The sequence below is a fragment of the Glandiceps talaboti genome, chromosome 15 (genome assembly GCF_964340395.1).
Source record: "Glandiceps talaboti chromosome 15, keGlaTala1.1, whole genome shotgun sequence".
Taxonomy (NCBI): domain Eukaryota; kingdom Metazoa; phylum Hemichordata; class Enteropneusta; family Spengelidae; genus Glandiceps; species Glandiceps talaboti.
The window spans coordinates 22,442,809-22,463,171 of NC_135563.1; the positions used below are offsets into that span (position 1 = coordinate 22,442,809).

A 20,363-nucleotide genomic window follows, 5' to 3' on the forward strand; every position below is an offset into this window, starting at 1 on the left:
TATGGAAGGTAAGATAGTAGTTTTGAAACCATGGCAACTGTAGAACATCATATTTTATTTTAAAGCCTCATTACTTTTCTCAATGATATAGCCTTTTGTTATGAGGATTGGGTCCGAAATATTGTTAATGGGTATACTTTGGGTGAAGGTTGAGGCAATCAATACTTTTTGTGTCAGTTCTGACCAAATACTTGAAGTAGCATCAGATTAGCACTCCTAGTGGTCAAACAATGCAATCTTTTGTCTTTCCAATTGCTGGTCTATGGTTTACTCATACTGACAAAACCATCAGATTAGCACTCCTAGTGGTCAAACAATGCAATCTTTTGTCTTTCCAATTGCTGGACTATGGTTTACTCATACTGACAAAACCATCAGATTAGCACTCCTAGTGGCCAAACAATGCAATCTTTTGTCTTTCCAATTGCTGGACTATGGTTTACTCATACTGACAAAACCATCAGATTAGCACTCCTAGTGGCCAAACAATGCAATCTTTTGTCTTTCCAATTGCTGGACTATGGTTTACTCATACTGACAAAACCATCAGATTAGCACTCCTAGTGGCCAAACAATGCAATCTTTTGTCTTTCCAATTGCTGGACTATGGTTTACTCATACTGACAAAACCATCAGATTAGCACTCCTAGTGGCCAAACAATGCAATCTTTTGTCTTTCCAATTCCTGGACTATGGTTTACTCATACTGACAAAACCATCAGATTAGCACTCCTAATGGCCAAACAATGCAATCTTTTGTCTTTCCAATTCCTGGACTATGGTTTACTCATACTGACAAAACCATCAGATTAGCACTCCTAATGGCCAAACAATGCAATCTTTTGTCTTTCCAATTCCTGGACTATGGTTTACTCATACTGACAAAACCATCAGATTAGCACTCCTAATGTCCAAACAATGCAATCTTTTGTCTTTTCAATTCCTGGACTATGGTGTACTCACAATTACAAAAGAATTTTATGATTCGTAATACCCAGTGTTTAATGAGGAAACCCATTATAGAGTATTATCTAAGCGCTTTTGTTTTTCTTCTTCACAGGTGTAAATATGAAAGGGGTTGACTTGGAAAGTAGCCAAATGGCTGGTGTCAATTTACGAGTTGCTACATTGAAGAACGCAAACCTTCAAAACTGTAATTTACGTTGGGCAGTCTTAGCTGGCACAGATCTAGAGGTATGTATAATGTTCTAGATGTTTTACCTACAAAATTAACGATTTCAATCTACTTACATATATTGTTCACTTTTGCACTTCTTTGACCTTCACATTCACAATATATGACAATTTGCATCCAGCAAATCATTCTCAGCCAAAGACCCAGAGATGTAAACATTCAACCTCTATGTGTAACCTTGTATGCTATTGGTCAATTGATACTGGAAATGTATTAGATGCTGTGATAGGCCAATATCATGGATTAATTTGCATTTGTCAGGAAGGGAATTTCATGAAGAATTGACTTTCATTTTGTCGTTTTATTTTATTTACAGAACTGTAATTTATCAGGGTGTGATTTACAAGAAGCTAATTTACGAGGTGCTAATGTGAAAGGAGCGGCATTTGAAGAGATGGTTACACCACTACATATGTCACAGTCAGTCCGATGAAGTCACTGTCTGATCACATAGCATGCTGTCATATGCAAATAGTTATGCAAATGTGGAAATATGCAGTTACTGATTGGTCACCACTGGTAGAGGCCAAAGGTCAGCACCATGATTAGCCAATCAAACTTAAGTTGGGCTAGAACGTGTATAAAATAGCTAATACAATGCATTTACATGGTCTTAACCAGACCCCCTATCTGCCTAGAGTTAAACCCACCATTATGTAACAATACAATATCATAGGAGAATATTTAAAAAAGTTTTTTATGCTTTGATACATAGAAGTTTTCTAAAAATGAATGTAAAATATGAAGATTTTGGGGATTTAGGTGGTACTGATATTTTTTATACTAACATGTTTGAAAATAATCAATTGTCTGACAAGTATCACTAGAATTGATTGATTTAACACTGAGTTACAGGGTTGATAAACACACTGCATACACTGCAGTGTTCACATATCACAAGATATACTTGAATAGATGAAAGCAATAACAAGTATAGGTAAGGTGTACAGAGTAGGGCTTTTACAGCTTGTAAATCAGGTTTCTGCCAGAATAATCAACTCTTTTGTGTGTGTGTGTGTGTGTGTGTGTGTGTGTGTGTGTGTGTCTGTCTGTCTGTCTGTCTGTCTGTCTGTCTCTGTCTGTCTGTCTGTCTGTCTGTCTGTCTGTGCGTGCGTGCGTGCGTGCGTGCGTGTGTGTGTGTGTATGTGTGTGTGTGTGTGTGTGTGTTTGCTTGCTGTGGTTGATTGTTTTTGTTTTAGTTTTGTTGTTTCTTCTCCATACTGAATCTTGCTGTCTTCCGACAAACAAACACATGTAATACACAGGTATGTATGTACAAAGAGCCATACATATGGTGCATACATACATACATACATACATACATACATACATACATACATACATACATACATACATACATACATACATACATACATGCATGCATGCATGCATGCATGCATGCATGCATGCACGCACGCACGCACACACACACACACAGACAGACAGACAGACAGACAGACAGACAGACACACATACATAGACACACACACACAGAAATACACGCAACCACACACACACAAAACCCCAACCACACACACACTCACTCACTCACTCACTCACTCACTCACTCACTCACTCACTCACTCACTCACTCACTCACTCACTCACTCACTCACTCACTCACTCACTCATACATACATGTAAAAACACAGACTCTAATGCAATGCACTATGCAATACAAGAAGTTAGGAAAGGGAATGACTTATTTATGTTACTAATAGCTTTTATTAAATCGAAGAATGGAAACAAAGTTTAGTAAAGTATATAATACATTTATAGATTTATGTTATTCTATGTTCCTACTTCTTAGTATGTGCAATAGAATCACTCTTTATTGTTTGTTTTTTATCCATCTTAAAGAGACAATTGATGTAATAGCAATATTCTCTATCCACATTCATAAAATACTCTACTGGGTAACAACTCAAAGTACATGTATCTTAAATTTGAGTTATAATAATAACTCAAAAAAGCAATATTTCAGGTGTCTAAGACATATGATGGAAATACAATAGTTCGAATTTGTGAATATGTTTTATCGAAATACCCTCACCCAAGGCATTTTATGAAGAAGTGGTTATTTTCACACAATGTATGAGATAAATACTGAATATTTGTCAAAATTGGATATCAGTAAATATCAGTATCATGACTGTGTGTCTGGAAGAAATAATTTGAGTGTACTTACTAACTGAAAATGTATCCCACAAATTTAGCATTTTTTGTGTCTCAGTTTCATTTGTTGCATCACTGCATACACCTGCATTGCAAACATTAATATGGGAATTTCTCAGCTTCTGTAATCCAGGTGCATACTGGAAAATTTACAATTACAGGTAATATCTATGTTTCTATGGTAACAGTTTGTGTAAGCTGAAAAGCATTACAATTATCAAAATACAGATGTAGAATTGTCTATATTTCACTGTCTGTTTTATATCTAATTCTATTTTGTACTTTTCTCTGCAGTCCGCAGACTATCATGTCTACCGTGAACACATTATCTTCCATATCCTACGAGCCAAGAATTGTCTAGTTTCTTATACACATTTCGATCACTACAATCATCTCCACTGTATAGTCAAACTAGTGACTCTATAGCACAACATCCATTTTTTACCCCAGACAGTGATAGTTTAATGGTATTGGAGAGTTGATATAAATGTGATGATGTTATTGCAATCTCATGAGATTTAATCAAACACTTATCTTACATGAAGTGACAGTTGATAGCATGGCATGTCATGTTGTATCTTACATGAAGTGACAATTGATAGCATGGCATGCCATGTTGTATCTTACATGAAGTGACAGTTGATAGCATGGCATGTCATGTATCTTTAATACATGAAGTGACAGTTGATAGAATGGCATGCCATGTTGTATCTTACAATTTAATAGTATCTACAAACCCAACACATTTCTAGTTGAAATTTGTTGATAAGCAAATATGATAAGAATAAAGAACAGTGGTCTGACTCTCCAATGAATACATTGGCAAGCTAGGAAATTAAGGTCAGTTTTAGGCTTGGTTTTAGTAATAGGTGAGATACTCCATATCTCATTCTATGTGTAGTACTGACCAAGAGTTCACAGTTTCTTTATTTGTGCCATTTTGGTTGCTAATAAAGGACTCACTTTTAAATCAACTACTTGTGTGTATAGAGTATGTCTTTCATGTTCATAGTTGGTTCTAGAAAATGAAAATGAAATATTTTCTGAATCTAAATAATGTGTAAGTGAGAATGACAGGCAATTTGTTGCAACTGTACGCTGCTGTTCTGTGTAGTGCAAGTTGGTAGAGTCAGCGTAATTCACAGTTGATATCACCATTGTTTAATAATGTGTATAAGAAAATGGTGTGTTCTTCATTCATGTGTTTAAATATTATCGATGGAGCCAGTAATTCGGTATGCAACCTTGTAACAGTAGGTAGGTGGTTTTTCTGTGAGTACTTTCACATGATCAGTGCCCTCTGTAGACTCTCTCACAGTCCTCGAAGCTTCACATAAATAGCTAAAACTTGGGTTGTTTTGTATGTATCTACTGCATAATTGTACTTGTATACTAGTATCCCAAATGCCTAACACATCAACAAAATGTTACCCCTATGTGATCGATGATGGCGCACAGTACAGGGATACTAATATACAAGTACAATTATGCAGTAAATACATATAAAACAACCCAAGTTTTAGCTATTTATGCGAAGCTTCGAGGACTGTGAGAGAGTCTATGCCCTCTGTACCATTTTAAATGTGTATTTTGTCATTTATCATTAAGTATGATACTGTTTGTGTATTCAAAATCTAGGTGATATATGATGCCCAGGAATGGTCAACAATAAAATTTGAGAAATATCTTTTCAATAAATATATTCAATCATTAGCCAACTAAATACAATGTGTGTAACTTCACTAGATTTTTCGTTGACAGCAAGATGTACTATAAATTATCGTTTCACTGCTTTCATACTGTTTAACCATATATGGTGATTGCCTTGCTTTAGGAATAGAACTAGTAATACAAAATAGATTTCATATATTAGGCGTTGATGGCGCTACAACAAGCTCACTGCACTATTCACTTCATTGCGAGTATCCGAGATAGCATTCGTTTGCAATGTACCCTTGAGACATTAGTCTCGGTTACCCAGACACTCTACCCCAGCAGGTGCATGGCTCTGCCATGAAGTGAGCCATCAACGGTGAGGCTGGGTAACGTTGACCGAGACTACGTTGATGCAAAGAAACCAAGTAACGTGACAATAGATCATTTGATATTGAAACACTGGGAGTAAAATATCAGTTGATATTGCGATGGTAAATATAAACGTTCTGATTTCTCCTCCATTGAGAAAATGAAAGAAATCAAACTCATAAGTTTTTGTAGGGATACGATTTTGCTGACTCTATCTGGCCGATAGTTGTGAAAATGCACTAATTTACCAAACTTTAATATCCGCTTTGTGAAAATTCTATCATAGCTTCGCGAACAATGGTTCAAGCTTCAACAGGAGTCTTTACAAAGTTGGTAATTCGACAAATTAAAATTCTTCGGTTATTTCCGTTAACACTGCTACTCGGCGGTACGGATTATGCGACTTTGGTATGACGGGCTCCTGAAACTACACTACGTAAATTTTACAACAAATTAAAATGACATATGTTGAGAGCCAAAGAGAGTATATAATAACCTTAATTTTTGACCACTTGGAGAAAGCAAATGTTGAAGCAAGTATTATTAGAAGATTGGGGCTTATAGTCCCTTTACAGAACATAAATGTGGGTTTTTTTCGTAGACACAGCGCCCTCTTCAGCAAAATGAGAACATTGACGCTAATGCCACGGTCAGCACTGGGTTGATTTATATCCCAGCGGTTGATTTTGACATGAATTACATAATTTTGAAGACTATTTATTCTAATCAATCATTCAATCAAAATGACTGACCTCATAAAGCTTACAGAATACACAAAAGACACGTCTGGACAAAGGTACGGGAGTGTACGGCAAACAAAGGTTCACTTAATATACGACAGTCGGAAATATTGTATTGTGTTGACGGATTTATGATCGCAGTATTTCATGCCACTATTATGAAAATCAACATCGTTGTTGACATGTCTCTTTTCAGTTGTTACAAAGTGTGGGAAATGCAAGTAAAACCAAGGGAAACTTTCAACAGATTACTATGTTTGTAATGTACACTCATTGCAATGTTTCCGACACATCATAAAAAGTATGATGTCATTTCGAAAGTCCGGTTTTATAGTTCGTCACACATACAGGAACTGGATGAAATTATCACAATGACCTTTCAAGAATATCTCTCGAAAGGTGACTTTTTTTGTGGCAAATAAAACAGTCGCTATAATCAAGTTCAGTTTCTCTTATTTCAAAATGTGCTCAGCTATTTGTCAAAATACGCTTGGAGGATGATAGCATGAATAAAACTCATTACTCTGGACTCGTACAAAACTAGGGATCCGGATAGAATGTTCATCAACTCACTGTATTGGCATTGACATTGTAAAGGCATCGGAAATGCTCTCGCCACCTCAAGTAAACACACAAGTCGCTTCCAGGATAATGAATGGTTTTAACCATAGGCAATGGAGAAGAACTTCTCCACTGTCTATGTTTTAACTATCGCGATCAGTTATTGCGTTCATTACTCTGCCCGGTCAGAGATGGATGGTTCAATCATGTAAATGACTTTTCAAAACAAAATATTTGTATAAAGCTTTAGGAAACCAAATACTTCAATAATAACTCATATCTTACCAGGCAAGCATACCAAATGTCAATGAGATATTTTGAAAAGACGACTAATGTAAGCATAACACACATAATTATCCTATATTGCTATAATATATGGTTTTACGTTAGGCCTATATAGAACACAATAGAATATTTATTACATTTCTTCATTGGATTTTCTGCAATAACTGTTTGGTGCTACAAACACCATATATATATATATATATATATATATATATATATATATATATATATATATATATATATATATATATATATATATATATATATATATATATATATATATAGTTTTGGTAGTACTGGAACTCTTTCTTGGGTGTAACTCGGAGTTTCACGCATATTGCGATCATCAGACACTCTGCGGTATAGAGCACTGTCTTAGCAGATTGATACTCACCGAGTTATATATATATATATATATATATATATATATATATATATATATATATATATATATATATATATATATGCGTACAGTATGCATATAGAAAGGTCTATACCTTGTATTCGTACATAGATTTGTCTACACGATTAGGACACTTAACACTATGCATAACATTGGTTTTGACCCCCCCCCCCTTAGCACCGGGTATTTATTTTTGTCTTTTGGTGGGGGGGGGGGGTATCTCAGGTGACGTAATATTAAATAGAGTAAATAATATCATAGCCTGGAACTAGACTGTCGACAGTCGTTCGTGCCTTTTTTGCTATGTTTCATCTAAAACAAAGTCGTCGCCTCGCTCCGTAGCTCTGAATGCTAATGCGTACTGATAGGAACTGCGAGTCCCGAAGGCAGGAACCACGGCACTCGCTGTTCAATCAGTATAGTACGTGGTTATAGTATTGCTCCAGATCGGAGCGAGGCGGTGACTTTAGTTTTAGATAAAACGTAGCAAAAAAGGCACGAACGACTCTCGACAGTCTACCTGGAACCAGATCAAGACGGTGTCGAGTTTAGTCCGCTGTATCACAAGAATCAACACGCTAAGCTAAAAACTGTCCACCGACTGTACTTTGTTCCATGCATAATAGAAAAAGGTTTTGAATCTTAAAAAAGAAAGATTACGAGTAATCCAAAATTCAAAAAACTCCTCGACTTCAAGTTCCGATTGCCATACTTTTAAAATCGCCATATTTCGAAATTTACCATACATGTCGAATATAAGCTGACTGTCGACAGTTAACAGATCGCCATGGTCTTATTTCAAACACGTAGTTTAGTTAGCCTAAAGACTTGTCTTAGTGTAAATATCTCAAGATAATAAGAAACAGTCTCCACTGAGGATAATAATTAGTTAACTGTATCTGACGTTTAGTTTAGTTTAAGTTGAGCTCGCAACCCGATGTCAAAATTGTGACTTTTCATGCAAAAGACAGTAATAATAAAAATATTATTTTAAAATAATAAAAATATTGAAATAATAATAATAATGATAATAATATTAAAATGTACATTTAATTTTGTCATTCAACCAACTGCTTTATAAGCAGAAAAATATGCTATGAAATACAATTCACTCTTCGTCCATATTTGGTTATAATAGGCATGTATATATTGTCGATATCGTTCAAAATTTGACTGGAGTATGTTGGATTTTGATTGAATAGAGTGAGTAAACTCGGTTAAACCATGTCAGTACCCATGTCCTAATATTATTTCAGCTGTCAATAAATTATTTGAAGCATGCACAAATTGATGAGGTTGTCAACATTCTTTGAATATATCAGTCATAAATTAGAATTGTATATTTATGGGTTACATACACACACCTTGGTTGCCGTGTGTGTATGTTTTGACACGATTCAGAAACAGGGGGACCGAGGTAACCCGAACAGTTTACAGCAAAAAAAACCACTACTGAGTATGTCTTTTCATTGTCACTGCTAGTGTTACTATGGTTTCCATGCTACAGCGATCGCAGGTCTGTCTGTGAGAGGTATCGGCACGTGAGCTGAATAGTCACTGCATCATGGTGGAAGTATAAGACATTGTTGGTCATGTACAAATGAGCTGGCAATATAGCAGAGAAAATGTTTAAAGTTCAGAATCAACCAATCCAACCAACCAACCAACCAACCAACCAACCAACCAACCAACCAACCAATCATAATTTCTCTTATGTGAGATAGTAAAGTTTTCTTGTATCTTGTATCTTGTTGTAAATAGCGGCTAATCGCAATCACATACTTCGATCATTTTGATGTGCCTGAAATTCAGTCTTTAGGTCAGTATGGAAAAATGGATTATTACACCTATTTTTATTTTCTTACATTTGAAGGAAAGGAACAAAAGAAGTCTTACAATCTAAAAAAAGCCGTAGTTTATCGTACGTAGTAAATGGGGAGAAAGTTACTTCAAGTCAGTTGTACGATCACGACTCAGTGCAGTGTATCAGTTCAACAGAAGAAAGTTTCTTTCTGCCTTCAGCGTGATAGGTTGGTTGACAGCACAGTAGTCACGTTATGTCTATTACGGAGCATGCCCCTTGGCTGGGACATACGGAGAAGTTTCACAGACGATCACTGGGAATATTTAGATAGAAACTTATCTGAGCGCACTTGACAAGTTAGAAATAACACGACAATTAAGACTTATTAGACACTGTTTATTGTAAGCAGGGGACGTGATTCGATCTCATTGTTACCAGTACATAAATTGTAGAGTCGTATTCTAATTGCCATTGGATATCACCGCAGAGGGTAATATCGAGCAATGGCCCATAGCACGCTATTCTGTGTAGTACCACTACCGTGTCACTTACTTCAAGATTCTTATATAAACATTCAGCAAGCCAGCCGTGTATACAGAACGCTGTGATTACAATTCAGCGCCATATTCGATATCCAGTTGTTGTATTCAGGTATGTGTAAAAAGTGAAGTCACAAGCGTTCCGCTCCATTCACAAGTACACAGCTTATGTGATTAACCAAAACAAAGCTATGGCGTACAGCCTCGTTCAACGAATTTTAACACAGAGAGAAAAATCATAACTTGAAACCTAGAGAACGAAGAAAAAATAAAACAAAGCTGAAAATACACACAAGCACATTTGTAATTGAGTACTCAACATATAATGCCTGACGTACAAAAAGCAGAGTTCATTTTCACATATAAGAATGTTTTCAAGTAATTTTCTTCTTTTTGAATTTTTTTCTAAAGAGACGGTAAATGAACTCGTTATCATGGTTACCATGGTTACAGATGCTGGTTTTCAATCATATTCAAAAATGAATTATTCAAAGCTCTCCATTCTCGTAAACTTTGTTGTTTTTACGAGATTCACTTCTCCATTTCTACATGTAAGAAAAGCGCTGTGAAGTTATTACATTATTTCAGTATAAAAGAATTCAGAGAATTTATTTCGACAAATTTGTGTATCTAAAAATAAAAACGACTTTACAATTCAAATAATATGATTTTAGATCGCAATAAGACATAAATTTAATCTGCTCAATAATGAATTTGACAAAAATGTGAACGACTGTCCTTTTTTCTTTTCTTGGATCTTCAAGTTACAACCCACGTTCCCCGAGTAAAAAAAAGAGCACTTTGAAACTGTCCCAACAGACTATTGCACTTTTCTTTTTCTTATTACAAAATATATCCATAACTGTGTTTTACAAAGTCTTCAACGGTCACGGTTGTTTTGATTTGGCAGTTTTTCTTTTGCAATGCAAACTAATCTTTGTTGACGAGACCACCAAGTGTTGCCTACCCAGTAGTTTTCACAGTTACCCTATGAATAAAACTCGCCTCTGGCAAATTGTTCTGTATTTTCTCGAGCAAGTGGTAACTGTCCCTGTCGACCCTAAAGCTGTTGTTATTGTTTAAGAGATCTTTTTAAATACCTGGTCGCACGAATGATCATTGACAATATCTATTGGAAGGCCCTGTTTCCAGATAAACATTCGTTTGAGTCATAGCATACATGAACTGTCTGACAAAGTTCAGCAATGTTTGCACACTGCAAGATCGCCGAGGGGATAAACTATATGTAAGAAAGACTTGACAGTACCCTTGTTAGAACATGAAATACCATTCCGTGTTCTTCCAGAGTTTAGTTAGTGAGTTTTAGTTGGCAAGAAATTAACCTTTAAAATATATTAAATGAAGACTGCCACAAACTTAAAGATCAGTATTAGACTGGCTCGAGAAATCACAGGGTTTCATGTCTACAAAGACTTAACTACAGAACTTATTGATGTGAGTGAAGTAATCCTACAGTAATATGTTACTGTATTGTCATGGGCCTGGCAGGCAATAGGAGACAACACCGAGAAAATAGACGGGATAATCAAGTAGGTATTCATAAGACTACTTCATGTAGAAATAAATGAATTATTATAGAAAATTGGACAGGAAAGGAGAACGAGATCAGTACGACTTTCACATTGACTTTATCGCACAATTAAACCATGCAATCGAAGTGAAAACATAAACAGACGTAGCGAACGTACTTTCTGCCTCAAAAAGTTCAGCTACTTTTTTTGTAATGTTTTATTCAAACCAAACAACACATTAGTTGCGATTAGTCAGCTCTCTCAAGTTTAATGATTTCTGATTCACCATCTCCAGGAAGTTGGTCTGTTTATAATTTATAAAGTCTAGTCATAAATGAAAACCACACAGGATGGAGAAGCTTGTTTAAATCGTGTGAGTATTTTCTGAAAACATCATCATAACACTTTTAATATGTTTTGAGTATATCAGTCGTACATATTATCTGTAATTCATCAAATACGACATGGTGATCATATCAATTCATGTCAATGTCTTCATATTGAAAACTGTATCTTAACAAAATACAAACATATTTATCCGTGTTTTGAAAGCTTGAGTGTTTTCACTGTCGGTTAGAATACATATGTCCAGTCACATGACAGGCAAGAAAAAAAGGAAGGAATTCGAATATTCTTGCAAGCCAGAGTATTCTAACGATGCCGTAATGAAACCAGGTGATTTTACGACGATGGGAAAAGAAACACTGATTGCTGTATGGCAGTGACGTAATAATGTGCGTGAACTGTACCTTTCAATATAAAGTATTTCACACAATGAAAACCTGTGCTCGGTCCCAAAAATATCGAAAATAGCCGGCGTTTCAGGATTAACCCTCAGAAAGCTCAAGTCCCGACACTCGTGAAATTGTGCCATATATATATATATATATATATATATATATATATATATATATATATATATATATATATATATATATATATATATATATATGTATCATAATGTCTATAACAGAGATCTTACAACGTGGTTTCAAATCAATGATTCGCACACTATGCTTCATTTTGACAGCATTGTCTAATCGTGGGTGAATGAACAGATGAACGAACGGATACATAAACCTCAAAATAAATTAAATAATTAAATAAACAAATAGACCAGTGACAGAGAAACCAACAAAAACATAAACAAATAGACACGATCATACAGCAAACTTCAAGCAAAATAAGTAAATCAATAAACATGTTTTTTGTATGAATAGCACCTAAAACAAGAGACGTACAAGAAGAAGTGAGTGCAGAGTACATTCATGATTTTATTGAGAGTAAAATTTCGCCCAGCAGATCTTATTGTTACATTATCACTTGTTTAAAATCCACCAATCATTAGCCTGGAATAATGTCAATAATGTCCATTTCAAAACACTTTGGGTATTTCCATGAAAGACATAGCGGAGAGCACGGACCCCCAAGTTAATAATTCCGTGTTGTCGTTGATAGGCTTTAACGCCAAGTCTGTCAGCACAGAACGATTATCTAGACTACATACAGTTTAACTGAAATATAAAAACGTTTTAATATAATACAGCTGCTGAGAAAAATGACCATGGTGAAAAATACCTTTCTTACAGTAAGTGTTGATATATGTTCGAACTATGTGTAGAAATTCAAATATTACAATATATACATTAAATGATTGAGCGTTTATAATGGCTGTCATTGCACAGAGCTAGTTTGTTTTCGATAAATGGACGAACAAAGTAAAAATGAAGGAGTATGTACTAAAATAGTGTATTTTATTGCTAATACATACGTAGTATGATTTATTCAAAGTAAAATGTCACTGTTAGTACAGTTCAAAGAGTCTTGTTCCTGGTAATCTAGAAATAGTACACAATTATAAATCCCAAATCGTCATTGAACTGTTGCCTGGAACCGTGTCTATGGTCAATGTTTCAATTTTCCAAGTTCGAGAGTATAGCATTGAACTTGACAGTTCGGCATCCGTAAATTAGATACTTAATTTTCAAATACATGCACGGTGTTACCTGTCTAAGCTTGTACTGTTGTCACTATGGCTGTCATTTTGGTTAGCTATCCAAGACGAGCGCCTAGTCAGCCAAAATAACATCGAATATATTTTTTGTACAGATGCAACTTTATAATTAAACATACAAGGTAAGAACGTGTTAACTTTCTGAAATAACTTAATCAATAATCCTCCAATCTTTAATTTTGCTTGTCCAAACTCAAAATTGACAACAATTCCCGCGAGTCGGAAAACTTTACCGTTGTCACGAAAACTTAGCGATTCTACTTTTGCCCTTCAGAGGCCTGCGTAGTTGACGAAGATACCAGTAGTAGCTGTACAGCTATGATGCAAAACTCGTCATACTATAGTGTTGCATTGAATACTAAGCTCGGCAATTATCTACGAACTGGTACTTATGAAGATAAATTAAATTCTAAGATGAACCATGCAAATATTGTTTATTTTAAGTTATGATTGGAAATTGAGAAAAAAGTCTCTGTTGATATAAAATAGCTTAAAACCAATATTGTATTTGTTTGTTTGTGTATCTTGAAAATATCAGTGTCGTGTCCATTAAGCTTATGATAAAATAAGTCGGACCAAAGAAAAATATGCTCAAAGCTAATCTTAACAATTTGATTTCAAAAGTAGGAATGGAAAGAAAACAAATAAATTTCTAAGTTTAATTACTTGAACTTATCCCCTACAACAAACTTATTTGTGCGAGCACTGGAATTATTAAATTCACTTTTACAAAAAGGTAATGCCTAGAGGTCACAACTACCACGTCTCCAGTTAAGATAAAACACAAACAAAAGATGTTATCGTACACTTTAATTGGATAAGTAAATCTAAGGTTGTAAATGTTGAAACTTTTAGATCGTTCGTTTTGACGGGATACTTCGATACTTCGATTGCCGTGAGTATTTGACAATTGCCGTGTCGTCATTAGTAGCACGTTCTTCAAACTGACATGTATCTGGCGGGAAAGAATAGTAAGAAATACAAATTTCCACAATGAGACATTCTCGCAAACCAGAGCTGATATTTCTACCGCGACACTGCGAAATAACGAGATTGACGGCGCGTTTTGGACGGTGCCGTAAAAGAGGCTGTCGTTTGCGACGATGCAACGAGACGACTGGTTTCGAGTCTAATTTAACACGGGTAGGTAACCAAATAAATATACATTTGACATTTTTCATGCTGATTTTCATATACATGCCAGAAAATAACCGCGCATCGGACTCAAAGGGTCGGAAACGAGGCAACGAGGTGTCCAGGGAAACAAAGCATATTTTACATGTGTAGATGTGTCTCTCTTCATATTTCAGTCTGTATAAGTCCGTACCATTTCGTCTTTTTCGGAAGGGGCAAGACTAGTATCCATCTACGTTTCTTGGCCCATATTTCAATTAGATGAGGCACAATTAAAGATTCAATATTTAAGATTATGTCAAGATGCTGGGAATAGATAGGTATAGACTGTCGTGTTGTGATGTACGGTACAGCACAATACTTTATAACACTTCCATTCCATGATATAATAAATGTGATCTACTGTCAGTTAGATGGTTTCTGCCTGCCTACATAAAACGAAGGAATTTGTGTACTGAACTAAAACTCTTTTCCCTGTTCTGTTCTCCCACCATCTATTTCTATGTTCAAATTCATTTCTAACAAACTACCACAGACATGATCATATCGTCCAAATTTAACTAAGTATTACTTTTTTAGGGTCTTTAGTACTAGTATTGTAATACCAAAAGTGAACTTCCCGATAAAATAGAGAATTTTTTAGGGTGATAGACGGGAGACAGGGCAGCATAAGTTTAACGTATATACCTGTGCGTGGCCAACCACTCGACTGGGAACTTCAAGGCATTGACTGGGGGTTACTGCGTTTGTCGGTATAAACCTTGATATGTGTGAGGTCCACAGTTCCGGGCCTGTTTTAGTTTTTATGATGACCGCTGAGTTCTTTTTAGTTATTGTGGTAGTACATTTGTCATCAAATACACCACATGAAATTTCCCAGATGTATAATCCAGTACCGCAAAATAAATCTATCAAACTTTTGATTTTTTAACACTATAATGGGACAATAAACACGCAGTTGGGAGCCCACCATGACAAAAAGTTATCGACACTCCCCCTTTTTTTTCGATGCCCCACTAACATAGCTCATTCATAACGAAAACGCAAAACAGGACAACTCTTCCATAAACACACATACAAAAAATATCAGAGTGCGATATACTATAGTATATATGATGAAAAGCCGGTGGCCAAAGACCGTTATTTAGTTGTCAGCTTTTCCGACGAGGAAGAGCTCCTTACGAGTCTCTAGGTACATACTGTGACGTCACATTATAAATTTTCTTGTCATGAACAAATGTTTAGGTGAACAATATGTGTGAAGCGCTTACAAATACTGGCGATGAGTTTTCCAAATTGTTTCTAGACTATGTTTTGTTGTTATACATATAGTTTAAAAAACAGGTTTTGAGTTTTCAGAAAGTTCTATTTTAACTTAATACTTTATTATCTACGTGTATATGTCCAAGACAAACCCGAATATCATTAATATTATCGTGAGCTGGAAAAATGTTTTCTACACTTGTTCTGAGAGAATGCGATCATTGCCACCGTCAAGATGAAAACAAGTTACCGTAGACGATGGTACCGTCATAACCAACCCTCAGTGTTGACGAACGATTGTCCGTGCCCTCACAATAATACCTAATATCAACAAACATAAAATTACAGTTTACAAGTGTCGATCTGCCGACTGATCCATGCCGCGTGTGGTTTCTTGGTAGTTTCGAAGCTGGAAATGGCCATTCAAAGTACCGCCGACATTTTATTACGAGATGTTGGTATATTTGGTGTTAGGATTATTCCACAGCGGTATAGTACCCCATTTACCGTTCCTGAACAAATACACACGCAATTTATAAATCCGCTCCAGATACACGCTCAGTTTAATGTTCTTTCCTGTATAAAAGCATTTTTTGTTCCGTTGCAAGTCGCAATTGATTGTGATTTAGCGATATTACTTCACTATGTAAAATTTTAGAGTTGGAGTATCGGAATGGTGCCCACTTCAGGGTCGTTGATTTCATCCCTAGAAACGGACATACTCATAGATAAGTTAGTTTACTTCACAATAAATAAAATACATGGAAACTGTTTACATTGTAAAGAACCGCTCTATATATATAGATTTTTCACAGTCCATAACCCTGAGAAAAACGTCAATTTTGCAAATATTGGTACGAGTACACATAATTACAAATCGTCGCATTGTGTTGACTTATATGGAAATGAGGATATTTCTTGGGAATGACGGGGATAAGTAAATCAAAACCAGATTAGAGAGATATTATTTGAATCGTTTATTGAATACTGCTTAAGGTATATTACAATCTCTTCACTTGTATTTTTACACGTTCACAAGTTATTTATACAAAACAATTCTACGATTTTTGGAAATATTGTTGTTAACATGACATAGTCTTCTACATCTGATTACAATGTTTAACAAATAACAAATTGAATTCTATTGACAATAACATGAAATCAATGAAGGTTGTTAATTGAGTCACAGTAAACTAATAAGTCCATTCACAATGTCATGACTATTCAGTATCAGAAAAAAAAAACGTTGGCAACAACATAAATACTCAATGACAAACTAGAAAGTATCTACACTACCCTTGTGTATTTAAAAAGACATTAGGGTTCGGCGGCGTACTGTGCTTAAAATTGTACGATTTCTCATTATGTGTCTTAAAAAAGAATTGTAAAATTTCTAGTTAATATGTGTCTTAAAAAAAACATTTTTATATTTAAAAAAAAAAAGCTTTAAGAAGTGAAATAGAAGAATAAATTAGGAACATAATTATTGTCTGTGAAAAATGCTGTTTTGCTTCATCAGGTGTATAGTTGTGAAAAAGATACATCACGGTATTTTGGACTGTTTATCAAGTTTGACGTCCTTCATAGTTCTGTGCCGTGATGTGGGTTATGAAGTAAACTGTTCACGCTAAAATCACTGGGATTAGTTGTGGTTGTGTTAGGTAGTGTGAAGTTTCCACTCACCAGCGTCGTGGAAGAAGAAACAGGAATGTTCCCAGTAGTGGAACTTTTCATCTGTTCCCTTTCAGTCTTTTTGGGGATCGATGAACACGTTGTTGTGCCGGAGGTTGCATTGTTGACGACTGCATTTCCACTGCTGCTCGATGATGTAGTAGCATCACGACGTTTGCGTTTTCTGCGGAAGTTCCCGTTGTCAAACATTTTCTCGCAGTTGGGATCCAAAGTCCAGTAATTACCTTTGCCGGGATCATCTTCACTCCTTGGTACTTTCTTAAAACAGTCATTCAAAGACAAATTGTGACGAATTGAGTTCTGCCAACCAGCTTTGCTCTTCTTGTAGAATGGGAAATTGTCCGAGACATACTTATAAATACCACTCAAGGTGATTTTCTTTTCTTGGGCTCCTTGTATCGCCATGGCAATCAACGCAGAGTACGAGTACGGTGGTCGGACAAGTTTGAAAAGTTCTTGTTGAGTTGGGATCGAAAGCCATCCCAAATCGGCAGCACTGAAACTAGGTGATGGGAAGTAACCTCGTTGATGGTGATGTGGTGGTGGCGGCGGTGGTGCGCTGTAGGTCGGTGGCATGTACGCTGTGTTGAACGGGTTGGCAGCACTTATGGTTGACGTGTTAAACCACATCGAAGCCGTAGGATAAGATGCGCTTGTATAATCCAACGCTGGATTAGACATATAGCTGGGAGGGGATCTGGCTACGGTATGTTGATACATTGTGTATGAATTGCGTGTATCATTCATGTAACTGAACCGTATGACTTCTGACATGATATATAAAGGGAGTGAACTTTCTGTGACGTAAAACACTTGACCAATCAGCGTTCGTATCTTAATTTGAGATCATTCATGAACTTCTTCCAGTCTCCCTAGCTTTCTGATATTTCACGCTCAGTGCACGAAGACCCACTGCGTTGACAAAGTTTGTCTTTTTTCATCGTTGAATATTTTCATTTCTAGCATTATAGTGTCAACTGCATTATTCAAAACTCGCCATTTTTGTATCCATTTTATTAAAGCTACAGAAAAGTTGTACCTGTACAACACAAACAAATCGGCTGACTTCAAGAGAGATTTTATAGGGTATTGAATATCTGCGGTGATTTGTACAACCTCGCTACACGTCTCTGTATGTGTGTAACCCAAGACCTTTGAAATAGGCCGAGCAATATGTTTTTATACCGACATGCTACATTATATATTTTAAGAGTTCCGTGAACAAACAAAATAGGAGTGACTTCTAAAGCCGTGTAAGGAAAGACTTCAAGAGGGTTTCCTTCTTTTTGAGTGAAACCGTGGACGCTGTTGATACATGATAAGAAACGAACTTTGTTCAATGTTTTCTAATGATTTGTCAGTGTCTAGTGTTCGTCTGCTGTTTTAGGTTAATTCGAATGTATAAGAGTAGATTATGACCACCACAAACACGATGATAAATTCATATACATGCATCATTAATATAATAGCGAATTTGGTAAATAGACTAAGGTGAAATAAAACCAAATGACTGTATAAAAAACTATACAGTGTCGAATGTCTTTAATATTTCATTAGCACTAATAGGAAGACGTGTATACACGACTTGGAGAGGAAGGTTTGTTTTTTCCTCCTTTTTTGGGCGCTAATCAGCAACTCTGTGCTTGGTAGTAAATAGTGAAATAAACACAGCATGGTATGGGCGTGGTCACCAATCTGTACAGACGTTAGGGTATTTCACAAGTATATACCATAGACGTTACAGGAAACTATAAGAAAGTGATGTTAGTATACAGTAAACGTAACACAAACAAATAAAAACCATATAGCACTAGCACACCGGTAACAAAAACTCAGCTACAAATAGAAGTTGGGGATTGTACGGGTGCCAGAACATTTGCAACAATTGCCGAACACTTTTGGAATTTTTTTCCGATTGTATTTTTAAAGTCGCAGAGAGTGGGATTACATAAATGAGAGTTTGTTTCACGGTTTGGCCTGTGATTAGTGAGTCGGATCAAGATTAGACAAAAGAGGAGGATTTGTATTCATGATAACTGGGAAAGTGTAGGAAACTAACACCAAGACAGGAGGCGTTACGCTGACTACTTTTACCGTACGGTATGATAAGAATCTAAGGTAACCGTTTGATTTGGACACTGGCGTAGACTGGGTACAATAGATAGCGAGTTAAATCACAAAGCGATCAATAGAAAAGTAACTCAACCTTATTTTGACAACGAAAGCAATAGGGGACAGTAATCACACACGATTGTGTTTCACAGGCCGCATTGAGTCCAAACAAAACCTTCAAACACAAAGCCAGCCAAGTGTAACAACCCTACCCCCTTTCTTTACAATACACTGCTGTATTCATTTGTAAGTAAACTAAATAATACAATCCGTTTATACACTTGTCAAAATTGACCACATTTAGGGGATAAACAGTGCTCAAATATTAAATCGTTTAGCTAAATACACACAGCGGCAATACAGTGAAGCAATAAAACAAATTCTCTGCAGGAGCTCAATGTTGATGTGATTTTCTCGAAGGCATCTCCGAATGGCTTCGGTGATCTCCGGTAACTTTATTCTATTCATCCCCTCTGAACAACGATAACTCCAATATGCTTCACCTGTTTCGAAATACAGTGTAACAGGTCTGAATGAAAATCAAACTAGACTCACAGTCTATACATGAATATAGCACACATATTTATTATACACAAGCCGTAAAGGTAGTTTGTATGTACAAGAAATAAATAAACATTTCATTTCAAAAGAAATAGTTTAAAGCCACAACGCGTCAGTATACATATAAATGTCGTTACTCCACAAACAATGTCTCAAATAGTAAATTCACTGGAACACAGGTGTGTTGTGTTTCCATACAGTATCTTCCCTGTATGTCAACAATATCTGGGTACAATACGTTGGAAATGTTACAGTTTTAGCTAAAGTGACAGATCTAGAGTTGGTAACTTTTCATAGGGGGTGTCGTCAAGTTCTTTACTGTCCCGTC

General features: G+C 35.9%; 2 protein-coding genes across 2 annotated transcripts in view; one reads left to right on the forward strand and one right to left on the reverse strand.

The window, feature by feature from the left end:
- The window catches only part of LOC144446698 (BTB/POZ domain-containing protein KCTD9-like), an 8,077-nt gene extending 6,449 nt beyond the window's left edge, over positions 1 to 1,628 (forward strand). Inside the window, exons 9-11 of the mRNA XM_078136519.1 lie at positions 1 to 8; positions 1,061 to 1,194; positions 1,512 to 1,628. The exon at positions 1 to 8 is cut by the window's left edge and continues 98 nt beyond it. Of these exons, the coding sequence (XP_077992645.1) occupies positions 1 to 8; positions 1,061 to 1,194; positions 1,512 to 1,628 (259 nt within the window). The remainder of the gene's footprint in view (positions 9 to 1,060; positions 1,195 to 1,511) is intronic.
- A 15,623-nt stretch (positions 1,629 to 17,251) lies between these two features.
- LOC144446346 (forkhead box protein I1-like) lies at positions 17,252 to 18,043 on the reverse strand. The gene has a single exon (XM_078136093.1). It carries the CDS (start codon positions 18,041 to 18,043, stop codon positions 17,252 to 17,254), a length of 792 nt encoding a protein of 263 aa, XP_077992219.1.
- Between the last annotated feature and the right edge of the window lie 2,320 nt (positions 18,044 to 20,363).